Source organism: Synchiropus splendidus, chromosome 2 (genome assembly GCF_027744825.2).
Source record: "Synchiropus splendidus isolate RoL2022-P1 chromosome 2, RoL_Sspl_1.0, whole genome shotgun sequence".
Lineage (NCBI taxonomy): Eukaryota > Metazoa > Chordata > Actinopteri > Syngnathiformes > Callionymidae > Synchiropus > Synchiropus splendidus.
The window spans coordinates 11,654,717-11,679,540 of NC_071335.1; the positions used below are offsets into that span (position 1 = coordinate 11,654,717).

A 24,824-nucleotide genomic window follows, 5' to 3' on the forward strand; every position below is an offset into this window, starting at 1 on the left:
TAACAAAACAAATATTTTTATTTCATTTTCCCTCACAGCAGTTGGCAATAATTTTACTATAGCAAGCAAAAAAATAAATACAAATTTTAAATAATTTCGTTCAACAGTAGCATTTCACAAGAATCAGGCACAGAACCCAACATGGTTTCCTGTCCGACGTGTCCTCATTCGCTAGCTATGTGGCCAAACATTGTCTTTTTTTCCCCCTCCCACCAATTCCTCTTTAAAATAGTTCAAGTTGTACAATTAAAATATTTATTTTCCAGTAGAAAATACGCAGAAAGGAAGCCGTTTTGGGCGACTGTGCCGAGGAGTCGGTCAGGGACAGTGTAGATACATGCAGGAGGTCTGACATCAGGGAACCACTACAGGCCAGGAGCGCACGCTTGGAACAAGAGCTAGCTAGTTAGAAAAACCTCACGTTTGGAGCCCCGCATGTAAAAAGAAGAAAAGGTTTCCGTTGAAAAGGGGCGACGTGACAAATGTCCAGTCACAGTTTTGGATTTCCCTGACAGATGTGAAAGCACTCGAAGGCATCGCTGCCCTCTTTTATCCCTCATTTGAGTCCAGGACGACCTGATTTATCGATCACACAGCTTCATGTCATTGAAATCATCAGATCACGGATCAGTTTTTTAAACAATCACACACACACACACAGACATAAAAGCTCAGTGCATTCATTTGTCATCATTCTCCCCAAATTTCTTCATTTCCCTTCATGGTCAAGCTGCTCCCATGTGCTTCTGGCCAGCGTACGGAGGCCCGGGAGGGCCACATAGTCCTTCTGAAAGCGTGAATTTGGGGTCCTCTGCCGTTTCCGCTCACCTTGCGTGGTGAAGAAAGTGTCCTGGAAACGCATGCTGGAGGCTGAGGACTGAGGAGAGAGAATGCGTGGCTTAGACAATTTTGCAACTCAACTTTCCTCGGTTTCATGAATGAATGAAATGACTTAGACATTTGAGACATCAGCGTCACTTGTAAACTGGTGAAATACTTACAAGTCTCCGCTTCACCTTTTTTGGCAGATCCTCATCTAAAGTATAGACGTCGTCCCTCTTGGCCAGTCCCTGAGAGCCGTCCTCAAACTCCACCTGAAGAGAGTGACGTTGAAACCTTCAGAGTCCTCGCCATCATCTTGCGCTCTCAACATGACCTGGGCATTATGTAGGTCTTCAAGCTTTTTAAGGCTACTTTCTGCATCACCATCCTGTCCCTCCTTTTCCGGAAAAATGTAGGCCATTTTGGCGCGCGTGTGTCGACAAACCATCTGCGCAAACCTGAAGCTACCGCCCAGCTAAATAAAGACTTAAGTGGGAGCTGCAGCACTTGTGGCTTTGTGAATATTTCAGTGAGTTTGAATAATGCAGATTGTCACCTCCTTATCCTCGTCTGCTTCGCTCTTCTCCGCCATTTTTCTCCTCCCTCAGCACTTGACGGCTGTGAACAGCTTTTTTTTTTTTTTTTTTTATCTTCCCATCAGCTTCCATCTCATCTCCACTGCACTTACTTAGCACTGTGACTTCCCCACTTCCCTTCAATTTCTGTCTCAAGTGTCCACTGTCCTCAAAAAGATCCAGATTCTGCCCTTCCGCTGCCGGGAGAGTTCAGCAGGTTTAACAGCGTCTTAGCTCTGACCCACAACTTTCTAAATCCTAAATCTGTGCTACTAGGTCAAAGCTCTCTTCAGCCCACAAACTCTACAGTCGAACAATGTACCTGGTATATGTAGGAAACATTGGAGCCCAAATATTTGGCACCATAGAAGAGCCCATCTGGCCACTTCACTTGGACCGGCTCTCCTACTTCAGGGGGCCCCAAGTCCACACAATCTCTGCTCTGCAAACCCAGAAGAACAATTGTTGGAGGCAGATATGGCAGGAAAATGCTCTTCACAGAAACACAAAAGCTATTTATGTGTACATTTTCCAAAGTCAACTTCATGTGTTATGACTCAGGCCAGGTCCATATTTTTGTTATGGCCCAGTGTCTCCGATCTAGCAACTAAAGAGCCATGTTTGCTAACACTCACGTCAAAGTGGTGTCTCTCATATACACAGTACTTCTGTGGACTCCTTCGTCTGGATGGGAAGTACGTCACAGAATGTCTCACGATTCGTCACATCTCGGAGTTCTTTACAGTTTGGCCACGTCCACTGATGATGACTCCCAAGATACTAACGTATCTTGGGAGTACAGTTCATACAATTGACATAAAGAAAATACATATAAAACAAGAGGTCCATCCATAGTGGACTGCTTTTCTGATGTTTTTCATTATGGCCATTTTAATGAAGTTGTAATCGTTGTTTTGGATTAACTAAACTGGTATGTTCAGCCACAAATTGTACTTTTAAATGTCTGTCAACTGAGGTAAAACAAAGCTATGTGACCACCTAGATACTAGAAAGGGTAGGACCCAATAATACATATGTTATGACATCACCAGTTGTTGAGGTTGAACTGCAAGAACCCCGAGACAGGGGCCTTGGTCTGCTTGACTCTTGCTACACAGGTCCAACAACAACAGAAGAAAATGTTTGAAAGCCAACAGAAAAAAGAGCAAGCAGCTGGTGAGTCGTACAAAAAAACAAGGATTTCTAGTTTCCACTCCAATTAAACTGCATAAACACGGTCTGCAGTGATGAGTGTTTCAGCAACTTCTGAAAAGAACCCGATGTTTTCATCAGAAATGTTAGACTTCAGACAGCTAGTTTAAAGATCAGCAGCTATTCCCAAGTCAGAGTGCAAGCTATTACGACTGACTGATCTCGGGTCGGCCCATTTGTCTCTGGACAGCCTGCAAAAAAAATAAACTTTCAGTTTCCAACTGAAAACTGGTCTAAAAATAGAGAGTGTGCCCTCAGAGTTGGCGTGTAGCAGCAGCGGAGGAAATTCATTTGATTTTCAAGTTCATAAAAACTTGCATTAACCTTCATTGGAAGAATGATGGAGTTGTATGTGTGATGATTCTGGAGCTCCAGCATCGAGCAACAGCCTCTGCCAGTTGGCACTCCATTTTGGACCACTTCACAGTATGACTCACCAGAGGGTTTTGTAAGGAACATCCAGTGAAGTCATTGCAATGTAGTATATTTATGGGTACCTGATCAACACACTCCGGCAGAACAATCAAATCATGTGGTTTACAGCACACGTGACCCTCAACTTTTCAACTCACACAGAGACCCAAGTCCAACTCGAAAAAAACAACCTCCCTCGAATCAAATTACACGAGCCAAAGTAATGAGAAATCTGGGCTCAAGTTAAATTCATCAGGTCAGTTCATGATTCAATCCTTTGGGACGCTTTCACACTGCGGGTTCTGCCTCAAGGCAAAGCTCTTTCAGCTCAGAAGTCCGAGATGTAAACACAAGCAAGTCGGGTTTTGGCCACGCACTTGATCCCGGCCGGAGACCTGCACTTGGTCTCTCAGCAGGTGGCGAGCTTCTCACCTCAGGCGGAAACCATGTGTACAGTGTGACTCCACACAAACATGATAGATGCCAGGCAGTAAAGGGTCTGATCACTGTCTGGGCGGACAACATCGTTCAAAAACAACTTGTCAAACTCCCAGAACACTGTGGTGAGCAGCTGGGAGCTGCAGGAAAATTGTGCTTAGGAACAGGAGTGCAGCGCAGCGGTCCGGGACTCGCAATGTGAGCGGATGTTTGATAACTCACATGTTTTCGCCTTTATTGGGCCGATAAACACCTGATTTTATTGACAGACAGATTTGCTTAAATGAATCATGCCACACTTAACAGTAACTTTTTTCACTGCTGTGATGTGGCTGCAGTGCAGCTGTCTGCATGAGGACTGCGAGGAGGAAAGACGCAGCTTGATTTTCCCCAAGTTACTGAAGATCACCAGACTATTCATTGATCATTTCTGGATCTGCAGTACGATGATTTAAATCTTCTCGATCGTCAGTAATCTCTCTCACTTTGATCCACGCTGCTCTCGCAACACCTTGAACAATCAAGACGCTCCGTATTGCGCAGCTTGTTTTAGCTGTTTTCTTGTAAAATCAACATGACAACACTCTTTCATGTTTAGTTTTGGCTGTGAAACGCCACATTCCGTTGCAGCCGTGGCTGAGGTCCGTCATCAGTTAATATCTGAGGTGAGGACGACTTGTAGCACTAAAAGTTGACAGAAATACGAAGGTCAACCGGGTGGTGGTTAATAGGTTGTCGCACGGCTCATGACGACTTTCTTTAGACCTGCTTCGCCGTGAGTCACAAACCAGCTATTTTGCGCAGAGCACTGCCAGCTGAGCAGGAAAAAAGGGACATCATCAGAGGCACAGAGGTGCGAGGCTGCACAGCAGGGGGCGTATCGGACTCAGACCACCCGAGACAGAACCCCCTTAGTGGTCTGTCCAGAATGGTGCATTTCCACAGAGCAACATACAATAAGCTTCACAGTTTCTCAGCCGCCATGTCTTTCCATGTGGACTTTTCTGATCCTATAGCATATGAACACTATGTATAGCACAACAAGACCTTTTTATGGCGTCAAGAAAAGGACAACTTAATTTTATTTAGGGACTATAGCAGTCATTCAAATGAATGAACCACAGGTGCTGATGTGACCGAAGGCTTTCAAATAAAACGGGCCTCCAGTCAAACAGCTCCTGGTCAGATGTTGACGTGAAGGTGGAGTAAAGGGACCTGGTTATGAATGTAGTATCAGCCCTGGAATATGAAGGATTACGAAAGCCGTTCCCTGAATCCCACTCAAGTGGGAAATGACCTTCTAATGGGTGGGTAATTAAACAGCTCCTCACCACGATGTCCTCGGGGTAGGTATCGTTGGAGAAGGAGCCGTCGTCAAACATGACCTCGTAGAACATCCGGGACGTGATCTGGGTGACCTTAGCGCTGTAGTAGCGCAGGTTCTTGTGTTTGGAGATCACCGTCTGGCCCAGGGAGATGGACGCTTGACACGCGTGCTGCTTCTAGAACAGTTGAGAGAAACAGAAACAGCTGAAACACAAAATTAACTCTTGCCATTCCAGCAACCTTTATTTATTCATCTTTATTTATTTATAATTTAGGAGGGGTTTTTAAAAAAAGAAATATTCTTCCACAAAAATATTTTTTGTATATTTATTGAATATGAATATAAAATTGACCTCCTTAGCGCAATCTTTTTTTATTTATTTATAATTTTAGTGGGGTTATTCATTTGAAAAAGAAGAATAAATAAGATAATTAAAAACAAAAAGTATTTTGAATACATGAATTTTTTAGATGAATTTTTTTGAACTAGATCCTTGAGGTGTTAAAGACTCATAATCATATTTTCGATCCAATGCCTCAAAAAAACTAACCTGAAGGTCTGTATTTTTGTCTGGGGCATATTTTTCAAAACATTTGGATCACAGATTCAAAGACGGCCCGTGCAGATGCGGGGAGGTTCGAGTCCGACTTACCGCTGAAGCCCCTCTCATGTGGTGTCTATGACAGCTGATGGACACCACATAGGGCCAGTCATCAGGCTCCATGGTAACTCCAGCCGCATGAGCGCAGGTGACATGGAAGGAGGTGGGACATCTGCCAAAGGAGCACTGGACACATGCACCTGCCTGCTTCTTCCCTGTGCAGCGCTGACGACAATACACACATTTCTGTGGATACAAACACAGAGAAACAGTTACGGCCGATATCACAGGCTCCAATTAAAACACGGCTTCGGTGATCCGACCAGAGATTACTGAACGTAACAGTTGAACACAGCATGATATGATCCTACTGCAGGTGCAGTAAAGTATTTAACAAAGAGGGCGCAGATGGATTACTAAGCAGGCTGGTGTTTTCTTAGGTTAAGAGTGTCATTACTAATTCACTATCCAGCATGGTCGCAACCTTGCTGTGCTGCTCTGTCTCTTTCTATTTCATGCAACATTAAACATTATGTGATGTCATTGAGTTTAGCTCTTCCTACGAAGGTAGCTAGGAAGTCGATTCAATAAAACCATCAACCTTATTTTCCAATGACAGACCTTTAGCATGTACTAAAGAGACATTTCACATCAAATGAGAAAAGTGCAATTCAGCGTTTCCGCAGCAGCCCCCTGTAAACAACGGAAAACACTTGAAGTCATTAGCTGAGTGAAATGACCCTGTGGTGTGAAGCAAGTGTACACACACAAGGAATGAGAGCACGAAACCAGTTTAAATAATCCAAAAATCTGCCGTATGATAACCACAAATGAGAACAATTAGATGACATCATCAAAGCGCTTTACAACAAACCACCGCTGCGACGTCTGTGTTGTGGCTTCAACCATCACCAACCCATTTGATTGCAGTGAACAGAACCAAACTGCACACTTGATGGTAAAATACACATCCTGGCCACAAACAATGCGCCAACACATTTGCACCGAGTGGAGTGGGCCACGTAGAATATGCTCTCTCCGCTGCCCCCACCTAGTTTACTGTCCTGTAAATATGGTAAAAAAAATAGTAAATAAAAAATACATTAAAATTAAAATAAAATAAAAATAAAAAAAATACTTCTGATAGATGGTTTTCAAAATGTATTTGAGTAATATGCTTTGAAAACTACACAATTGCCTGAAACCAATACATTAAATAGTATATAGTAACAAAAAAAACAATCTACACAAAAATATAGCAGCACATTCTTCAACAACAAAACAAATAAAATCCAAATATAATACCTTGAAACAATCTCCACTAAAAACACTGATGTGTCAGAACTGGTTAGCTGGGTGGCTTACTCTACAAACCGACTCCTCAGGAAGAGTTGCCAAAAACACCAACAACTAGTGTCATTGAGTCGCTGAATTATGCTTCTCAATTGTTTTCAGACAATCTATGAGAGCCGACGTTGCGACAACAGAATAAAGTGAACTGGCACCAGTTCAAGTGTTCACCGCCATCGGTCTGATCCAGACCATGGCAGCCTCTGGTGGTCACGGAGGAGATGTTTATCCAAGTAGCCCCTGAGTGGGTTTTCAAACATAATGCCCACCACCTTTGACTAATTACATTGTTATTATGGATGACGCGACAAAATACATAGCTGATTCACACATCACTTTTCAGGTGAAGAGCTGTGCGTCAAAGCATACTTTAAATGACCTCCAAAAATCCTTGACATCAACTTTTGTGTTTTGGCGCAGAGGGAGTTTGACTGAGGTCTTTCTTGGTGACGAAGCTGCCCTACATTTCTTAAAGCTTTTTCACATTCCTCCTCCATTATGGACAAGCGCATGCAGTTGAACTGACTTGACTGTCTCGTCTCACTATTCAGGCCAACCTGACGAGATCGTGAGTGACGCGCGCGGTGTGGCGCCTGCGTGTGGAGAGGCTTTACCGCAGATTAATCAGTTAAAACACTGGCATGAGAGGGCATATTGGTGCGCTGCCTTTATATGTTTATAGAGGGCTTTACGACTTCTAGCCGACCAGTTCTCCAGGGTGTATTTGGGTGCATGTGTTGAGTCATGCGTTAAGAACATTCCCACAGTAAATTATAAATGTGAGCGTGTGCGTGGCTCTGCATTTGTTTTGTACGATGGTGAATTATAAATGTAGCGGGCCGACGCAGGGCAGCGGGTCCAACGCGAGCTGTCGAACACGTGGCTTCGGGATGGAAGGTGAGGGAGTCTGGACTTCTGTTTAGACAAATTATTTTATTACATTTCAACAGCGTCATACAAAAGCTTTGTTTTCCACTCCCAGGTTGATCATGAAAGTTAACGTCCCCATTTATTTCAACTGTTTACTGTTCATTTGAGACGATCACTTCCATTTCCAAATGGTTTCAACACCATAAATAGAAGGTGCAGAGATTGTTTTTCATAAAAGCCGTTTATGGAGAAACTCCATTTGTCATTTTGTTCAGACGTTGGTCAGGATACAGTCACAAACTGCGGTCAGTGTTGTCATTTCCAAATAAGATTAATTTCAATGTGGTGCGACAAGATACGAACCTATCCCTGTAAACAGCCAGTGGATAAAGTCCCAGTGTTCACAAACCAAGCAAACCTCTATGACACTTCATCAGTGTGATTGAAACTCCTCTGAAAAGCACTTTGATCTTAAACCGGACATTGATCTTATGAAGTAAAAAACCTCACCGGCCAAAGTGTAATATCAATTGATATTAAATTTTAGTGTGCGCACTAAAAAATTCCTCCAACCTCAATGTAAAATGACCCGAGTAAATGCCCCCTGTAACCTTCCAAAGGAAATCCCTGTGGGATTGAAATTTCACGTCACGGAGCCAGAATATTCCAAGAAAAGTCATATTTAAGGTGGATTTTTGAAGTTTTTGTACATGCTATGGATTGGAAAAGGCAGGGGGCCCTATAATACTTTTCCACGGTTACCAACACAGTGTTGGCATATAGTATACTGAAGTGAGAGAGAACTATGGTCATCTGCTTCTGAATAAATTAGTTTAACAAAAATAACAAATATTCCGCAATATGTTTCACTGATGTCATTAGAACAGTCATCATGAAAACACATTCATGTGACCTGCAAAGGAGTGACTTTTCAGATCAGATCAGATTGCCTTTACCGTTACCAACCACTGTCTTGAGAGATCCAATGCTTTTGCCATGTACTAACACACCAATAAACTCCTTTTTGGTTGAATAAAATCGTGAGCATTATGTTGTGAATGACAAAAATGAGGACAAACATAGGAAATGAGAGAGGAAGAGGAGAGGTCAACACAATAACAGTGAGAACCAGCGTCTCATTTGGGAGTATGAGGTGATGTGGTTTTGGCCGCTACACTAAATGACATGTTGATACACAACAACTAAGGTCTAGCCTGTACTTATTTTAAACGCTTAAGCTGCTTTAAATGCTTCAATAAATGATGTCTGTGATCACCAGAATGGAGATATGGGCACGGCACATTTGGCATTTTTGCAGTCCTTGTCACTAGCTCTATGTAAATGGGAGCGTTTCGAGCGGGCGGTCATTTTGCTAGCTCAAACTAACTTTCAGTTCCATTTATTTTGACTTGTATTAGTTGGGGAGATTTGATGACTCGGCAGGAAAATGCACAACAAGTAACTAGTTATTTTCCCACAGCTGTCCAGTCACAGGCAGTAGAGTAAGCAGCGCTGGTTGAGATATGTCATTGCTCTTGGTGTTGAGACGCTCCTCTGCCGATACTTCCCCTGAGCCTGCAGCTCTCAGCTAACTATAGTAGCAACATGTCAGGTCTGCAGAGGCACTCTCCCACTCCCTCATTACCAAGACGTAGACACACATTTAAACAAACATCTGCTCGCCGAAAAAAAAAAAAAAAACCACTCGCAGCCCCACCCTGGAATCCACCAGTGGTTAATTATCAAGCTTTGATTGCGGGCATGTTCATCTCACATTGTTAATTACAACTGTGAACACTTCATTAATTAAACCCAGCCTCTCCTGGAGGAGCAGGGAGGTTTGAACAGGCCCTATCACGCGCTGGAGACTTGGGCTCACCAGTCTGAAGCGCTGCGTGGGGATCCGACTGGTGTCGATGGGAGCCCTCTTGACTTCATCCATGAACTTGGCCTCGGGCAGCGCTATGGCACACATCACATGGGCCCATCTGCTGGTGAGTAACAGAGAAAGAAACCAATTCATCCACTAATACGATTAGGAAAATGAGATGTTTTCATGTGTTCTCGCTCTGGGGATGAGCGATGACTTTGCATAGCTAATTACTGAACAAAAGCTTGTCTCTCACTTGTCGTCATGGGTTTTCTTCAGAGCTCCTCCTCTGAGATTACACAGACAGCACTCCTGTGGAAACATCAACGGAAAGGCAGAAGAGTTTTAATCCAGGTGCATTCATAACCCAGCGAGCTGTATGTTAGACACATTCAAATTTGGATAAACGATGGGGAAAAAGCACAATATTACAAGGTCTAACAAAATAATATGATCAACAAGCAAGAAAATTAAATCAGAGTTTTGACGTGACTTCAGATGATGATGATGATGGGCAGATATTTAAGGTCAAAGAAGCAGATCAGGTGTCAATCGTGCGGGAGGATATTAATGAAAATGGATCTGGTGATGGTTGAGGTGAGATTAAAGAAAAAAAAAAGTTGTATTACTTCAAATAAGATGTGAAAACCATATGAAGAAAAAGGTACAATTGGATGAAATGAGATGAGGAAGATCATTTCAGGTCTTAAATTGAGAGAGGAGAGAGCAGAGAGGAGCACTGTAGTACTGCATAAACATCAAAACTGCAAATGTGTCTTGTTGATAGATTGATAGTTTTGAAATGTCTCTAGGGCTGCGACGACTAGTCGACTACACTAAATGAACCGCTGACAGGTTCATTGGTTGTTTAGTCAGGACGCCATCGATGTCTTATTGCAGCACAAGCCAAAGTCAGCCATTTGGCTGAGGGCACGTGACCATTGTGAATCCAAAAGCTCGAAAATATGGGACGATTCCACCAAGAATACATACCTATCAGACCTCATTTTGAGGACTTAAACTTCATTTACAAAGTTTCCAAACACCATTGAACACAACGAGTTTGTCCAACTATTTCTATTTACATTTATTTAAAGTCTATTTACAGCACTACAATCATGGTGGCATTTGTCAACCCTCATACGTCGTATGACCACAAGACGACTATGAAAATGATTGTGAGTTGCAGATCTAAATGCCTCTATTGGTCCCCAGTAACCACACCCCTCTTCGGGCCACACCCACATCATGATTATTGTTTTTTATGTCCAGCGACTGCTAAGTTCATCTCTTTTACTTCAGTTCTAAGTCAATATGATTTAATAAAAAAAGTTCTATTCATCACTGTTCATAAATGTTTAAAGGAGCTTACAAAATTACATAAACAAATACACACGGCATATAGCAATTTTTGCAATAGTTGAAAACAACAAAACTCAAATTTCTGCAGAGACGCTATAAAAATGTTGAAAATGATCAGAAACATGATGCATATCTGGATGCTCCTTAACACAGATCTCAGGGGCCAAAATGTATCGGTCATACTGAAGTATTATCTTGTAACTGGAAAATAACTGATGTATTGTTTACTAGAGGGTTCAGTTTAGCCTGTGTTGTCAGCACTCATTGTGCTCCTTCACCTATCAAAAAACAAAAGAAACCGGAGACACAATCATATGCACTAAAGCCACCTTCTGGCTGCCATCGCTTCATATTTTTCCCGACCAGAAAATCTTGGGATTAACTGTTGGCATTTATCTGTGCTTGTCAGAAAGCATCCTCATAAAGACTGAAGCGGGAACCATGCGATCTAGTGCAGGCAAGTCAACAGGCGTCATGGGAGACCTGGTTTTTGGATCTAATCTCTGAATTAGAGCCATCCAACTCGATTTTCAAAACAATATTGCTTTGCATCTTCGCGGCGCGACAACAAACAATGTGGCAGACCTGATACAGCCCATTTCACATGGGTGCCTCGGAAACTGGAGGACTTCAGCTGGTTCTTCTTGAACAGTGTTAAACATCTATTACTAGGAGTAGTAATAGTAGTAGTATTTATCCCCTACCATTCAATAAAAAAAACATTTAAAAACGACTAACAGCAATGCTCTGAGTGAAAAAAGTGAATTGATTCTCTTACCGCTGTTATGCTTCCCTGGGTACAGCGTTCACAGGACCAGTCAGCGCTGATGTCGCTTGCAGCTACGCCATAACAACCTTGGTATAAAAGGAAATCAGGCAAAGAGAAAAAAGATTTTTTTACACCTTCCATAAATACAGCTTGAATTGCAACTGTCAGATCATCACTGTAAAAGCATTATGGTTACACACAGAAATCAAAACAAACAGGGTCTTGTTCTCATACACATATACATTATATATACTAATGATCTGTTTATGTAATCGACGCATTAAAAAAACTCGCCAGTCGCACCAGGAAAAACAGTGTAATACCAATGTTTCCTGAATAAATAAGACGAGCCTGTGCGATCCAGTGTTATTATTTTGACTACAAATCTTAGAAGAAAGTGATTCATTTTATAGCAGGCAGTTAAAATCCAAACACCGTGCAGCGGCTTTGCATGAGAATATGTCTCCGTTCTTCCCCCCACCAATCCATCACTCAACCAAACATTCAATCTTAGCTCACCCCGCTTTCCTTTCCCAAGTTCAAGTAACACTGCAGTGGGAAAGCGCCATCAACTTGTGCTTAGATTTCAAGATCAAGCCTGCGGTTTTCGGCCAGTGTCAAGTGACAGCCTCCACATCCAGCGCTCACTCCACACAAACACAGAGCTACTGCACACATGTGTGAATCATGCAAACACACAACAGTGTTTAACATCACTGGAAACACAAGTATTAAGATACAGCGTACAGGAAGTTTGAGCCGTGGATTAAGAAAACAGGAGGAGATTTATTTGTGTGTATTTAGTGTACACCTCTAAGCACTTAAGTATTTTTCATCGAACCAGTAAGTCCCAAACCTGCCAATTAATGACAATAAAGTGAGGAAAATAATCAAACTAGTTTAGCATCTGTACCTTGTTTGACTTTCTGACATGAAGAATGAGAGTGAAAACAGAGGAAGCATCTCAGTTAGTCTGACGGGGGAAAGAAAATCCTCCAAACCACAAAGAGACAGGGTAGTGGAACATTGAGGGAGTGAATCAGAACTTAAACCCGCTGAACTCTTTATACAAATACATGACAGAGACACACTGTCAAGAATGAAATAAACAAAGGGTTCTGGTGGTGGGTGGTAAATGTTCGCTCTTCAGGTTCTGTAATCATGAACAACAACAACTGAACCTCCACAAAGAAGCTACCTCTATTTGACTGTCACATGTTCGTCAAGCCAAAATAAAACTGCAAACCATATTTTTTTAATAAGGGAAAAAAAGGTTGGCAGCCATTTATACTTTGATGTCACCAATTTTGCAATTTCCGTGAGACGTTCTGAAAGGCAAAATAACATTCATCGAAGTAAATGACCGTGCAGGTCAAGCTCACTTCAAGTCTGTCAAAAATCCCATCCCAAGACGTTTCGTCTCACACAACACTCACTTGCGTGGACTTGCAGGCAGCAGCTCTGGCAGCTTAGCAGAGGGGAGGTACCATCTTCCTGCAGTAGAGGGTTTGTGGGTGTCGGAGGAGAATTTTGCTCCCGGTATGAAAAGCAGATCTCGGGAATTAATGGCTTCGTTCTCCTTAGACCTTCGTGTAGACTTGAAGAGTACTCCTGAGGAGATGTGGTAGAAATGGTGTTCTCTATACTTGGCTTAGTGTCACTTGCTTTGTCTTCAGCCTGAGAAGGAGAAAACACACTGGCTAAATCTGGTGCTTCATAAGAGGTTTTGGTCACTATTCAAGGGTACCACTGAATGTTAACACTGTTAAGTGTAAGGAAGTAATAATAGTGTCGGAGGCCAAAAACATGTCCAATAATGCAATGAACTTAAACCCTGACTAGGGTGGCCCAATAAGAAATGGTTAATAAGAGTAGTGAATCTAAGTGCAACTAATATTTTTGACACGAGATGAACACACGTGTTGTATGGCCAGCTGCCTCCTCATGTGCATGTTTCGAATGACCTTCCCTCTCTACCATTGAGAGCAGTTGAAAGATCAGGAAGCAGCAGCGAGCAGAGATCAAAGGTTGACGGTCTTTTGAACAGCAGATTAGATTTTGAGTTCAGGTTCAAGGTACTTGCAACAAAAGGCATTTTACACTGCAGACTCTGTCTCAGCGAGACAAAGCGAGTTCAAAAAATCCGACGTGAATACAAGCGAACCAGGTTTTGGTCGCGGACTTGATCAGGCCTAGACAGCTGCACCACGTTCCAGGAAGTTCTCTGCAGGGGGTGAGCTACTTGCCTAAGGCCACTCGTTGCTGGATGCTGGAAACTACATGTACAGCACAACTCCACGCTGCGCAACATGATAAATGCTGGGCAGTAAAGGGTCTGTCTGGGTGGACAAAATAACTTGGCAAACTCCCAGGACACTGAGATGTGCAGCTACAGGAGATTGGTGCAGGGGAATGGGAGTCATTGAACAGTGCAGCGGCCCGGGACGACATGTGTGGGTGTCTTTTTGGCGTGTGGATCTGTCCTTCACTGATAAAAAATCTTCTCAATAGACTAATTTCTCTCACTTTGTTCAACTTGTTGTGAGAGCAGCGTGGATAAATCAAGACGCTCCGTATTTGGCAGTGAAACGCCACATTCTGTATCGCCGTGGCAGAGGTCTGTCATCAGTTAATATCCGAGTTGATGCCGACTCGTAGAATGAGAGAAATAAGATGGTCGAGCCAGTGGTGGTAAATACGTCCGTGCTCATGTCGCTCAGCTGATGAGAACTTCTTTGAGATGTGCTTTGTCTTGGGTCACAAAGCAGCAATTTTGCGCAGAGTGCCACCAGCTGAGAAGAAAAAAAAAAAGGACAGCGCCTGAGGCGCAGCGTTGTGAGGCTGCGCAGCAGAGGGCGAATCGGCCACCTGAGACCGAATCCGCAGTGCGAAAAGCCTCTTAATGCACTGTATTGTATGTTAAAATCACTCACAGCATGGCATCTTTTCGGAGTGTGTTCTGCATCGTTGTCGCATTGTTCTTCAAGGCATGCATTTGCAACATTATGGTGTTAGCATATTTTTAAGTATCTCAGTATCTCAGAAGAAATTCTGGAGAATATCAGTGTTGGCTTGTTGTAGTAACTAATGTTACCTGAGAAAAGATTTAATAGCCACTCTTATGTTGATAAACTCTGGCTGTAGTGCAATAAATCACGATTACAATTTTAAAATCTCCCACCTGATAATAAGGCATGAAGAGTGTGCACACAGCACAATATGGCGGCATGGTAGCTACATGAGCATTGTGCTCCCTTTCAGCAGAGAAGCTGTTCTTTCTACTCTGCCACAAGTTCATCAGGGGCTTCGCCCATGTTTCCATTTCTGGTTCCTCCTCCTCATCTGCCAGGTTAGCTTCAGGGGGCTCTGAAGGGAGGAAAAAAAACATAAATCCATCAAGCTCCAAACAGAGATACCGAGCATTTCTAATGCCGCCTCTTTAGTTGTGTGTGTTTTTATTAAGATTACCACACCTCTACTGAACCTGAACCAGTAGGCTAAAAATAAACTTGTAGCAGCCCTTGCTTCCTGTATCTCGGGCCTCAGTCACAAACAATCGTGAAAACAATTGTCACGGTTTATAGAACATAAAAAGCAAGCTGGTGTCAGTGACGTTCAGTGGTACAGCTACAACAATGTACTAAATGGAGCTCTAGTTTTGTGTTTGTGTCTGTTGTTTGTATGTACTGACTACCACGCAGCTTTGTATCCATGACAGCCGATGCATATTTTACTGTTGGTATAATGGACCCAAGCTACAGCCGATGCAACTTTGTCAACATCCCTTTAAGAGTTCAGAACAATGGCTATTTATTTTAAAGCGTGGACAGTACACCCCAGCATTATCCTTTTCTGAAGGTTGATTCCATTCATCTCCTTGTGCGGGTGAAGAGCACCCACCTTCATCACTAGCAGCTTGGTGTTTGACAGCAGTGGGCACAGCTCTGGCAGTGGGTTTCCTGAGTGGGTGCCGCCAGCTTTTCGAGGTCTTCTTCACCAACAAGGCGTCACGCTATTCAGAGACCAACAAGTTATTTGCCAGGTTTCACATTTTGACACCAGACAAAGCGACATGCAAGATAAAACTCACGTAAAAAACTTCGCCAGGTTCCAAGTTTGGTCCATCACAGTCATCGGTATCATTTCCCTCTTCTTCCTCCTCTTCCTCCCCTGATGAGTCATGTCTTGCCCTCTTCACGGCTTGTCTGTACTGCGCTTCCTCTTTACCAGACCTCTCTCCGTCTACCATGTCAGACAAGTCAACCTTTTCCGCGGCAGCAATACTCAGGGGTGATTTTTTAGTGTTTGAGGTCAGACTCCCAGTCTCCAGCCTCCCTAGCCTTTCACTAAGACAGAAAGACTCTTCCTTCCCCAATTTTCTTCTGTGCAGTGGAGCGTTTTCACCAAGCTCCAGGTGTTCAGGGGCACCACCTGAGTCTAGTGAGGTTGAATGGAGCTGGGCCCAGGTATAAGACCCTCCGTCTTCCTCCTGGTTCTTAAGCTCATGGAGAGCCTGCTCAGAGTCCACCAGGTCAGTAACGTTTTGATACCGTGGCTCAGTCCACATGGTGCACGGTAAGGAGTTGTGGGTTTGATCGGCTTCTGGATGGAGAGTTTGAACCAGAACCGGGTGATTCTGGGTGTTTAGGTTTTTCCACATGTCGCAAGGTTCTGGTTCTAAAAACAGATTCTGATTTACATCGCGTGTGGGCGTCTGTGATCTGTTAATGGGTGGTAGAGCAGACCGACTGCCATTTTCAGTGTGTACTGGAGGTAAATGTGACTCAGGTTGATTAATGATAGTGGTGCTAGTTGAATGACAGGCAGGAACACCGAGATAGCTTGAAAGACCTATTTGGGCCGAACAGTTGTTCCTTTCTAACTCATTACTCGCCAAGATTGATGGTGGTTTTTGTTCAAGCTGACACGTATCACTCAGAACTCGAGTGTGGCATCTAACAGGTTCTTTCTCAGCTGCTTCAGGTTTGGTTAACAATTCATCAATGCCACCAGGAGCTATTTCATGCATAGCGTTTTCAACGAAATCAGCAGCAGCGCATGAGTCCAACACTGCTTCTATCCCATTATTAAAAAGACGTAACGTAGATGCAGCACTGCCTTTTGTCTCATTGGTTTCCAACCACGTCTCCCTCTGCAGCACTGGTGCAACGCGGTGAGTTCTGGACTTCGATGTATCCACTACTCCATCATCAGGGAGAGAAAGGGAAGGCATCTCTTGGGTCAACACAGGGGGTAACTGACACAGTCCCAGTTTGTCTGCCGTTTCAGGAGTGAGATGTGGCATGTCAATGACATTCTTTTGAAGCAATGGAGGATTTTCTTCGTCGTCTCTAATGTCTGAACTGTTTCCTGAGGACGATTTGTAACAATCTCCATCCACGGAGAAAGACCTTGTTTTATAAAGTGCATCAGAATTTAAGTGCTGCTTAGTTTGTTTTTGGTCAACGCTGTCCATTTCAATGGATTCGCTATTCGTCCTACACGGGGAACTAGATGCATGTTGCCGATGATCAAGGCTACATAAGCCAATGTGGGCCTCAGCCGATGTGCAGGGGCCGCAGGCCTCAAGGAACGACGGCTCCGTAGAGCCGTTTCGAGTAGTTGAGATGTCTTGTTGCTTAGAACAGTGAGAAGTTGACTCATTGATTCCTTGATGCATCTGGAATGCTTCAGGGGAATGTCTGAAGCCTTGTGGGGATCCACACTTGACCCGTGACCCCGGGAGGGTTTGAATGTCAAGATGAGTAAGTGGCTCAGCCTCCAGGTCATCCTTGACTGAAGAACTAGAGGGAGGAGCTGCAGCGGGTTGTGGGTTTTTCAGATTATTTACTGAATATCCCGGAGAAATACTCTCAACTCTGTTGACCTTGACCACACAAATTTGTCTGCAAGGATCTGTGAAGAAATAATCAAATGAAAACAGAGAAATCTGATGACACTTCAATATTGACATTTTCATAGGTCCCCACAAGCCTTTAGCAAGACCTGAGATTGCCACTGCCATGTCTGATCCACCTTTAAAGCTGCAGTCTCTTACCAGGAAAAAGAGCACTTGAATTTTGGCTGTTCTTCGACTGCTCCTTGTTGCCATCTTCCTTTTCTGCCTTGCAGGCTGCAGAAGACCTTCGCACCTTGCTCCCCTGTGGAACACTCAGGGCCTTTCTCTTGCTGCAGCTCACACCTGAGCTGTCATCCAAACCAACAGGCTCTTCTGTGGTTCTCAAACGCTTTGATCGCATCCGAGGACGGCTGTTGCTATACAAAGAGCGGTTACACAAAATGAAAAATTTAACTCAGAAACATGATCATAATCAACAGATGTTGAAGATACAGTACCCTTTGTTAGAGGCCTTCATCCTTCTGCGCCTCTGCAGCCAGGTCTTCAGTTCGGGGGTCGTACTTGGTGTGGGGTGAGTGTGGTCAATTGGTGTGGAGTCTTTGCCAAGCATCCAATTAGCATACCGCTCGGGTTGAAACAGCTTCACAAAGGGTTCCATGGAAATCTTAACCATGTCCTTACTGCATGTGCACTGGAAGAGAGAATATATTTTAGCCTGACTATCTGGTTTAGAAGGGAGGTAGTTGTTTTCATCAGGTCATAGCAGGTGAAATACAGGGCGATGGGTCATTGTGAACAGCTCTTATACCTGTGTTGCTACTTTGCCATAGTCTATCCAGCGCACTGTGGCAAAGTTGGTGGACTCAGCACAGTTGAAGCCATGATTGAAGCCGGCATGGTATCCATAGGGGAAGGTGATCATGAACTCTCCTGGTTCCTGAGTTATCTAAGAACAACAAGGACGACAAGGTTTTGAAACACAAAGTGCATATACATAGGTGCTGTATATATCACCCTATGGCAAACATCTCAACCATCAACTGTCTCCATGTTGCAAAGAACATGCTATTTATTTCACCCAACTATCAGACACCCAGCCTGACATTCTGTCTTCAACTTATCATACTAAATCAAACAGAAGAGCTGAAAACCTCCCTTCTAAAAGATTTTAATCACCAGTCATTCGACATGTCTCAAAAACACATCATTCATCCTCACATTTTTCGAGTTTAAAAATAGCAATAAAATGATCTGAGGGGAAATGGGAAGAGAATCTGAGTTGACACGAATTTTGAAACGAGAGCCCACCTTATCAAAAGGAATGCCGTACTTCTTCAAAATGGAGGGTGAAATTAGAGTCATCTTGTGGCGGAGAAAAGCCTCACATCCTTTAAAACTATTCGGAAAGAAACCTGCGGAAGAACAAACCGAGTGAACTGGGAGTTTGAAGTGCTGTGACATGTGATTGCCTTTTCATTTTATTGGTAGTTCATAACTGTCGTGCCTGTGATGCCGCAATAAAGCATTGCACAAATGAATAGTTTACCTGTCGCCAGACGCTCCAGTCTCTTTCCATGCTCGGGTGGGATGGCGTACCTGTAGGAGGACATGCAAGGACTGATGAAATTGTTTTGGACTGTGATGAGAACTTGTGTAAACAGACTGCTCTGTGTTCGTCTCCGTGCAGAAGGCTGAGACCAGCTGGCTGGATTTGAGAAGGATTCTTTCCAACTTCAACACTGCCATCAAGTGGTAATGACATGAATGGGGCAAAAAAAAAAAAAGGGCTGACGAATTCTGCATTAAAGCTGAGGTGACAACTAATTCGGCATCTCAGCCTTTTCCCAGTAAGCATTCTGGACTGGTCATCCTTCAATCCATCCACACAGAGAAGACCACTCTCATTCACACCCCCTGGTAATTAAGAGGGTCCAATGAACCCGATGGATTGGTATTCTGGCTGGATCGGACAAAAGCACAGGCAGAGCACAACAACACCAGAGAGAGAGGGGACTGGTGCACAATTTCTCATCTCTTGGAGTCTATCTCCTATCAACAGCAAATTTTAATGTAAACACAAAGAAACAAAGGACACTTGAACTTGCTTTGACTATACGTCATTTATAATCGCATCTACGTTTTCCATTGCACAGCATATCAATTTGGCAGAATCTGCTCCACACCTTCCAGATAAACACCTTTAAAATGTGACTGATTCACCTCAGGGCTCAGACAACTAGTGCCCCGCAGCAGTGACACTGAGTGACATTTTTAATTTTGCCTGCCACCTTATTTTCAGCACTAAAAGGAAGGTGAGCGGCAGCAGAGATTTCTAATCAAAGTATCTTGAGGAGATGAGGGTCAAAAGCTGCACCCGAGATGAAAGACACGGTTTCTCTGGAAACAAGATGATGAAGTCAGGTTGTTGGGTACACCGGGTTTTTGTGCGCGCGCGTGTCTGTGCGTGCTAGCGGTTGTGTCACCCTCTTGCTTTGACAGTGATCCCTGGGCCGTTGCTGGCCATGACACTATAAAGAACAGAATTCCCTTCAACCAAAGGAGAAAGAAGTTGAGAAAACACGGCTCTTATCCTCCCTAGCTTTAAGGAAAGATTTGGGGGGATTCTGTTGCTTTCTTGAAACCATCTGATCTTTTCATTCTAACCTTCAGCAATCACACGAAAGAGTCAACAAATTGATCCCTTTAAATCGGATGAAAGGAAAAAAAGAATCGGAACTGGTGCGGCTTTGACTCAAAGGAAGCAGTGGATTGGATTTTAGGAATCTACGAGGGTCATCTTCAGATTCAAAACCCATTAAAGACACAAAGGAAGTAGAACACATTCACCAAAAATATCTGGATGTCCATCGAACAGATGAGTGGATGAGACTATGTTGAAGGTAATAGTCTCATATTCCGACAACAGCCAACTAATTCTTACATGTTTTAGACAAAGCGAATCAATGAAAACACAATTTAAGTAAAAGAGATCATTGATGCTCAATCTAGCTGGTACAATAATTCAGGTCCCCACATTTAACTTACCAGGATTTGGGCTCTCCAAAGTGAAGGTAGTTGATGCTGTAGAGGTCCATGTCTTCAGTGTGCCAGGAAAAAGTGGTTTTCCACATACCAAAGTACAGATATGGAGTGTTGACGCCCTGAATGGCTACACCAGAGTCTTCTTCTATTACATCCAAAATGGAGTTCAGGTGACCTATATTCCATTCTTCCACATCCTGAAAGAGCAAGTAGCTGGTCCGTTGAGTTGTACCATGCCATCGGTATGCAAAATAAGACCCTTTCTGCTGCATTTGATGAATTTACTTGTAACTTAGAACCCAGGTAAGGAACATAAACCGATCTAACGCCCACTCACCTCATCATAAAGACTGCCGCTTACATCAGCACCATATATTGGGGAGACGAAAGTAAGATTCTTCCAGTATTTTCTCTCAAGATCTTCATAATTCAGGTACCGTGGAGTGCAGTACCTGTTGACAGAAGCAATATTTAAATCAAAATGTATTTCAAATATGAAATCGCCAAACATTATTTTCAGCACTTATTTAACATAACATTGTACTAATTCTCAGTGTTATATCAGCCATCATTCCCAACATGTGTGGGCGAGTTCATTGTTGCAGTTATTGAATTGTGCCAGCTATCTTGACTGCTATTGTTTAAAATGCAGTGCACGTCGCTAACAAAATACCCACATGTCACTGTTGGCTAGTCGTCTGAACTCCTGCACGCTCAGAGGTTTCTTCTGAATGTTGTATTGGGTGAAGAGACCTGACTGGCCTGCTACCATTTGCTGAATTGGCGCATCAATCATCAGGTCATCAATGTCATCATAGGTCCGGCGTGGTTTCCAGCCTTTTGGAGGAATTACCTGGTGAATAAACATATAATACATTTTAAAAATATATATATAGCAATACTCATAGAGCAGTGTGTACTTTCATTTCATAATGCAAAACTAATAAAAAATATGTTATATTTCGAATATAATTCGAAATATAACTTCGATGGGATAAATAACATGCAACCACTTCACAATGTAAGGCCTGGGGTGATAGAAGACCAAAGAAACATGAGGTAAATTCACCTTAGCCAGGCCTGCACGGTGTGCTCCCTGAGACTCCATATAGGCCAAGTACTGGTTGAAATCTTTGAACTCCGCCATCGTGGGTCTGAATGTCATGATCTTGCAGGTGGGGTTCGCAGGGGCAGAAACCTCTGCGCCCGCCATCCTGCCGCCTCACCAGAAGAAACCTAGGTGACAAAAAGATGTCAATCAAACTGTGGCAGTAGCATTTGGAGGAAGAGGAAGAAGAAGAAGAGGAAGAAGAAATAAAGGCATTAAATGCTATGCCAACATGAAATAACCAGCCATGGACAGTACCAAATTTACTAGTAGTTTAGTAGTTTTTTCAGTGTCTGTACTGTGAGTTTTATTCTGTACACAAACTTCCTACATTCACTCCATTTGAAAGTGAAATATCACATTACCATGAATTCAATTACTTTTCTTCCTACCCGCCCCCCAGTCAGTGGACTAGGGCACCCATTTATTACAAAATTTGCAAGTCAGTGAGCTTTATTTGTCTCAGTGTGTTCCAAATGCCCACGCCTGCTGTGTCACCGATTAACAGTAAATTTGCTTGTTAATAGAGTAGGGCCAACAATGAAAAGCATGGGTTCGAAGAGACAAGGTCCTTAGTACTGAACCACTCTTTGTCGCATGATACAAAAAGTCTACTAAATGAAATGTAATCTAACATAAGGCAAATGTCTTTGAGCTGGGGCAGAGGGAATGATCTGGATTCTCTCGCCCAGCACCCGGGTCATAGATTCATGTTTGGAACAGAAAATATGACCTTTTTGCTTGCATTGTTTACAACACGCAAATTTTCACAGGCTACAAAAGGCTCAGGTTTATACTTATACTTAACTAGAATATGAATATAACAGTGAATATAACATTTAACTGACTGGACCTTTCCAAAAACAGCCGCTTAAGTTATTATTTATTTACATTTTATTTGATTTATTAAATCAGATTATTGCATGGCAACATTCACTTCAGTCAAGTAGTATTTGACCTGGAGTATTGGTGCTCTGGTAAGAACGTTGGATACTCATAACCTTGATAAAAAGAGCTCATTCAAAATTGGCACTTAATTCACAAGACGCAGAAAATAACAGAATGCATCAAAAGTAATGCACAAAAAAAGCGGAGCACGTACTTCAGAACACATTTTAAGTTACATAATTCTTATATGAATAAGGATACAGTGATTGAAATACTTGTAAATCAATAGAGTGACTTATTTCTGCTGCTGAATAGTCTTGCCTAGTCTAGTATTATTATTTTTATTTCATTTGTATTTTCTTTCTTATTCTCTGTGTGATGCTCTTCCTAACTGCATGCCCTTTCTTGCCTCTATTGTTACTGGAAACGTAAATTTCCTGGAGGGAGTCATCCCAAAGGGATCAATAAAGTCAAGTCTAAGTCTAAGTCTAAGTTGAGCGCACTCGCTGCATGCATGCCGTTTCAACATTCACCAGCAGATGGAAGTAGAGATTCAACCAAGGTCGATTGATATTCAAAGATCCTCGCTGCCAAACACCACACTTGTGTTGTCCCCCCCACCACCACCCATCCCATCTCACACTTTACCTCATGAATTCAAACAAAGGACCGCAGTAGCCCAAGCAAAGCCTTTGTCACACTTCTCTGTTGTTTACATCGCTATATAAGACGCACCATGACGCACGAGTTGGTTACGTAATAGACCGCTGCACGCAGAAACAAGTTGCGATTTATTTCTTTTGCAACGTTTTTGTATCCAACGTCTTTGTCCTGGCAGCTTGACTTGAGCACTTGTGTCACAATACACGCAGAACACCTTAATTTGACGAGTTGTAATTCCAGCAAGTAAAGAAATAAGTCATAGTTTCACGTCTTTGCGAAGTGTGGACCTCAACAGCTCGACCGATCTTTGTTGTCTGCTAATCCTGCTAACGAGACTCACTTTGTTATGATGCCATGTTAAAGCCAGCCTCGCCAATAGTTGGGTGGCCATTTAGATGTGTTTTTTTACAGTGTTTGTAAATTGCATTAGGCAAAAGCCATGACTAGAACTCGACAAAAGGAAGAAGAAACGTAAATCCCATTAGCTAAGTTAAAGATGCACGCGAGTCAGTGGGGTTTAAATGTCCCCTCCAAGGTGGCTTCAGATAGGCCCACAACCACCACGCTGGCGGAGAAAAGTGTGCCATCAGCGGCTGAAACGCCATCCCATAACACGGATTTGTAAAAGCAAACCGTGCATTAAGTTGTAGACCTAAATGTCCATGATACTTCCGATCCGATTGCACGGACACATACTAACTTCACTGTCTTGCTATGCTAACAGCTAGCTGTTGATAGCCCAAGTAATTCCACACAAAATACACGGCTGTGCTCTGTAGAATGGAGGACGATGAGGAACAATGCATACAATCGACCAAGTGGATATTTCTCATTTGAATGTGCAAGTGTCTTACCTTGATTCAGAAAGACTCAGTCGTGTTGTTGTTGATCTTCCTTGTTCGCCCAGCTGATTCACATGACAGCCTCTGCTCTGGATGCTAACGCTGCTACGTGACTTTCAGTGGATCCCGGTTTCGACTCACAAGCGGGACCCAGACGGAGGTTGACCGTGGAATTGAGCCTCTCCCCCCCACCAGCCCTTTGACGAGTGGGTCAGCCAGGAAGCAACAATTTGACTGGGAGGCTGATCACAACACAGCGGGAGTTGGTGAACCTACAGCGACAAGCACAGTTCCAACACCACAGAATAGTGGAGACTCGATTGGCCTTGATGGGAACGCGTTGTTGAGTTTTTGTGCATGAAACCATCGCTTGTATGACCCTACCTCCAGTTTCTTAATGCAGTTTCATTCATATAAACCAAATCTTAAACATTTTCCTTAATATTTTCTATAAAATCTATCCAGTGATGGGTACTTTTGTTGCAATGTAACTTCACGCGCTGATCCCCAATATTCTTATTTTATATTTCTATGAATGTAGAGAAAACATCCATATAGTCAGAATTTTACATTTTTATATTAATATATCACAATATTTATTTTGGAATTAATTAAATTTTTAGCTCATAGAATTGTTATGTTTAATATGTTATATGTTCTATATATTTTTTCTATTGTTATGTACATGTTTGTAGTTCTTTGTAGTATTGGGGAGTGTTTTGAGCGAGGCAGCCATTTTGCAAACTTTAATTTAAAATCTTATTTTGATGTGAAGCTCTATTCGTGTGTGTTGTTATGAGACTTGTATGGA

The 24,824-nt window shown here is 42.9% G+C and overlaps 1 protein-coding gene across 6 annotated transcripts; it reads right to left on the minus strand.

Moving 5' to 3' along the window:
• LOC128753619 (lysine-specific demethylase 4C-like) lies at positions 1–24,319 on the minus strand. Of its 6 annotated transcripts, none has more exons than XM_053855441.1 (22): positions 24,026–24,319; positions 21,582–21,748; positions 21,190–21,365; positions 20,850–20,964; positions 20,516–20,709; positions 19,017–19,066; positions 18,779–18,882; positions 18,279–18,416; positions 17,968–18,161; positions 17,669–17,886; positions 15,701–17,526; positions 15,511–15,622; positions 14,792–14,976; positions 13,047–13,287; positions 11,620–11,696; positions 9,736–9,791; positions 9,489–9,597; positions 5,441–5,635; positions 4,793–4,963; positions 1,720–1,839; positions 1,002–1,094; positions 1–877 (listed from the first exon to the last, which is right to left on the minus strand). In XM_053855441.1, the coding sequence occupies exons 2-22, from the start codon at positions 21,723–21,725 to the stop codon at positions 710–712; spliced, it is 4,686 nt and encodes a 1,561-aa protein (XP_053711416.1). In that variant the 5' UTR covers positions 21,726–21,748; positions 24,026–24,319; the 3' UTR covers positions 1–709. The 6 variants fall into 6 exon arrangements, 5 of the variants coding, with proteins under 5 accessions (XP_053711416.1, XP_053711417.1, XP_053711415.1 ...); XM_053855442.1 differs by having other exon boundaries at positions 1,017–1,094; positions 9,489–9,600; XM_053855440.1 differs by having other exon boundaries at positions 9,489–9,600; positions 24,026–24,318.
• Between the last annotated feature and the right edge of the window lie 505 nt (positions 24,320–24,824).

Excerpts from the sequence above, each read along its gene's own strand:
- LOC128753619 (XM_053855440.1), bottom strand. The coding sequence starts at position 21,725 with ATGGCGGGCGCAGAGGTTTCTGCCCCTGCGAACCCCACCTGCAAGATC. Across the intron at positions 13,288-14,791 it reads TCTTCATGCCTTATTATCAG|GCTGAAGACAAAGCAAGTGA; the intron begins GTGGGAGATTTT and ends TCTCCTTCTCAG. Across the intron at positions 9,792-11,619 it reads CCCAGGGAAGCATAACAGCG|GAGTGCTGTCTGTGTAATCT; the intron begins GTAAGAGAATCA and ends ATGTTTCCACAG.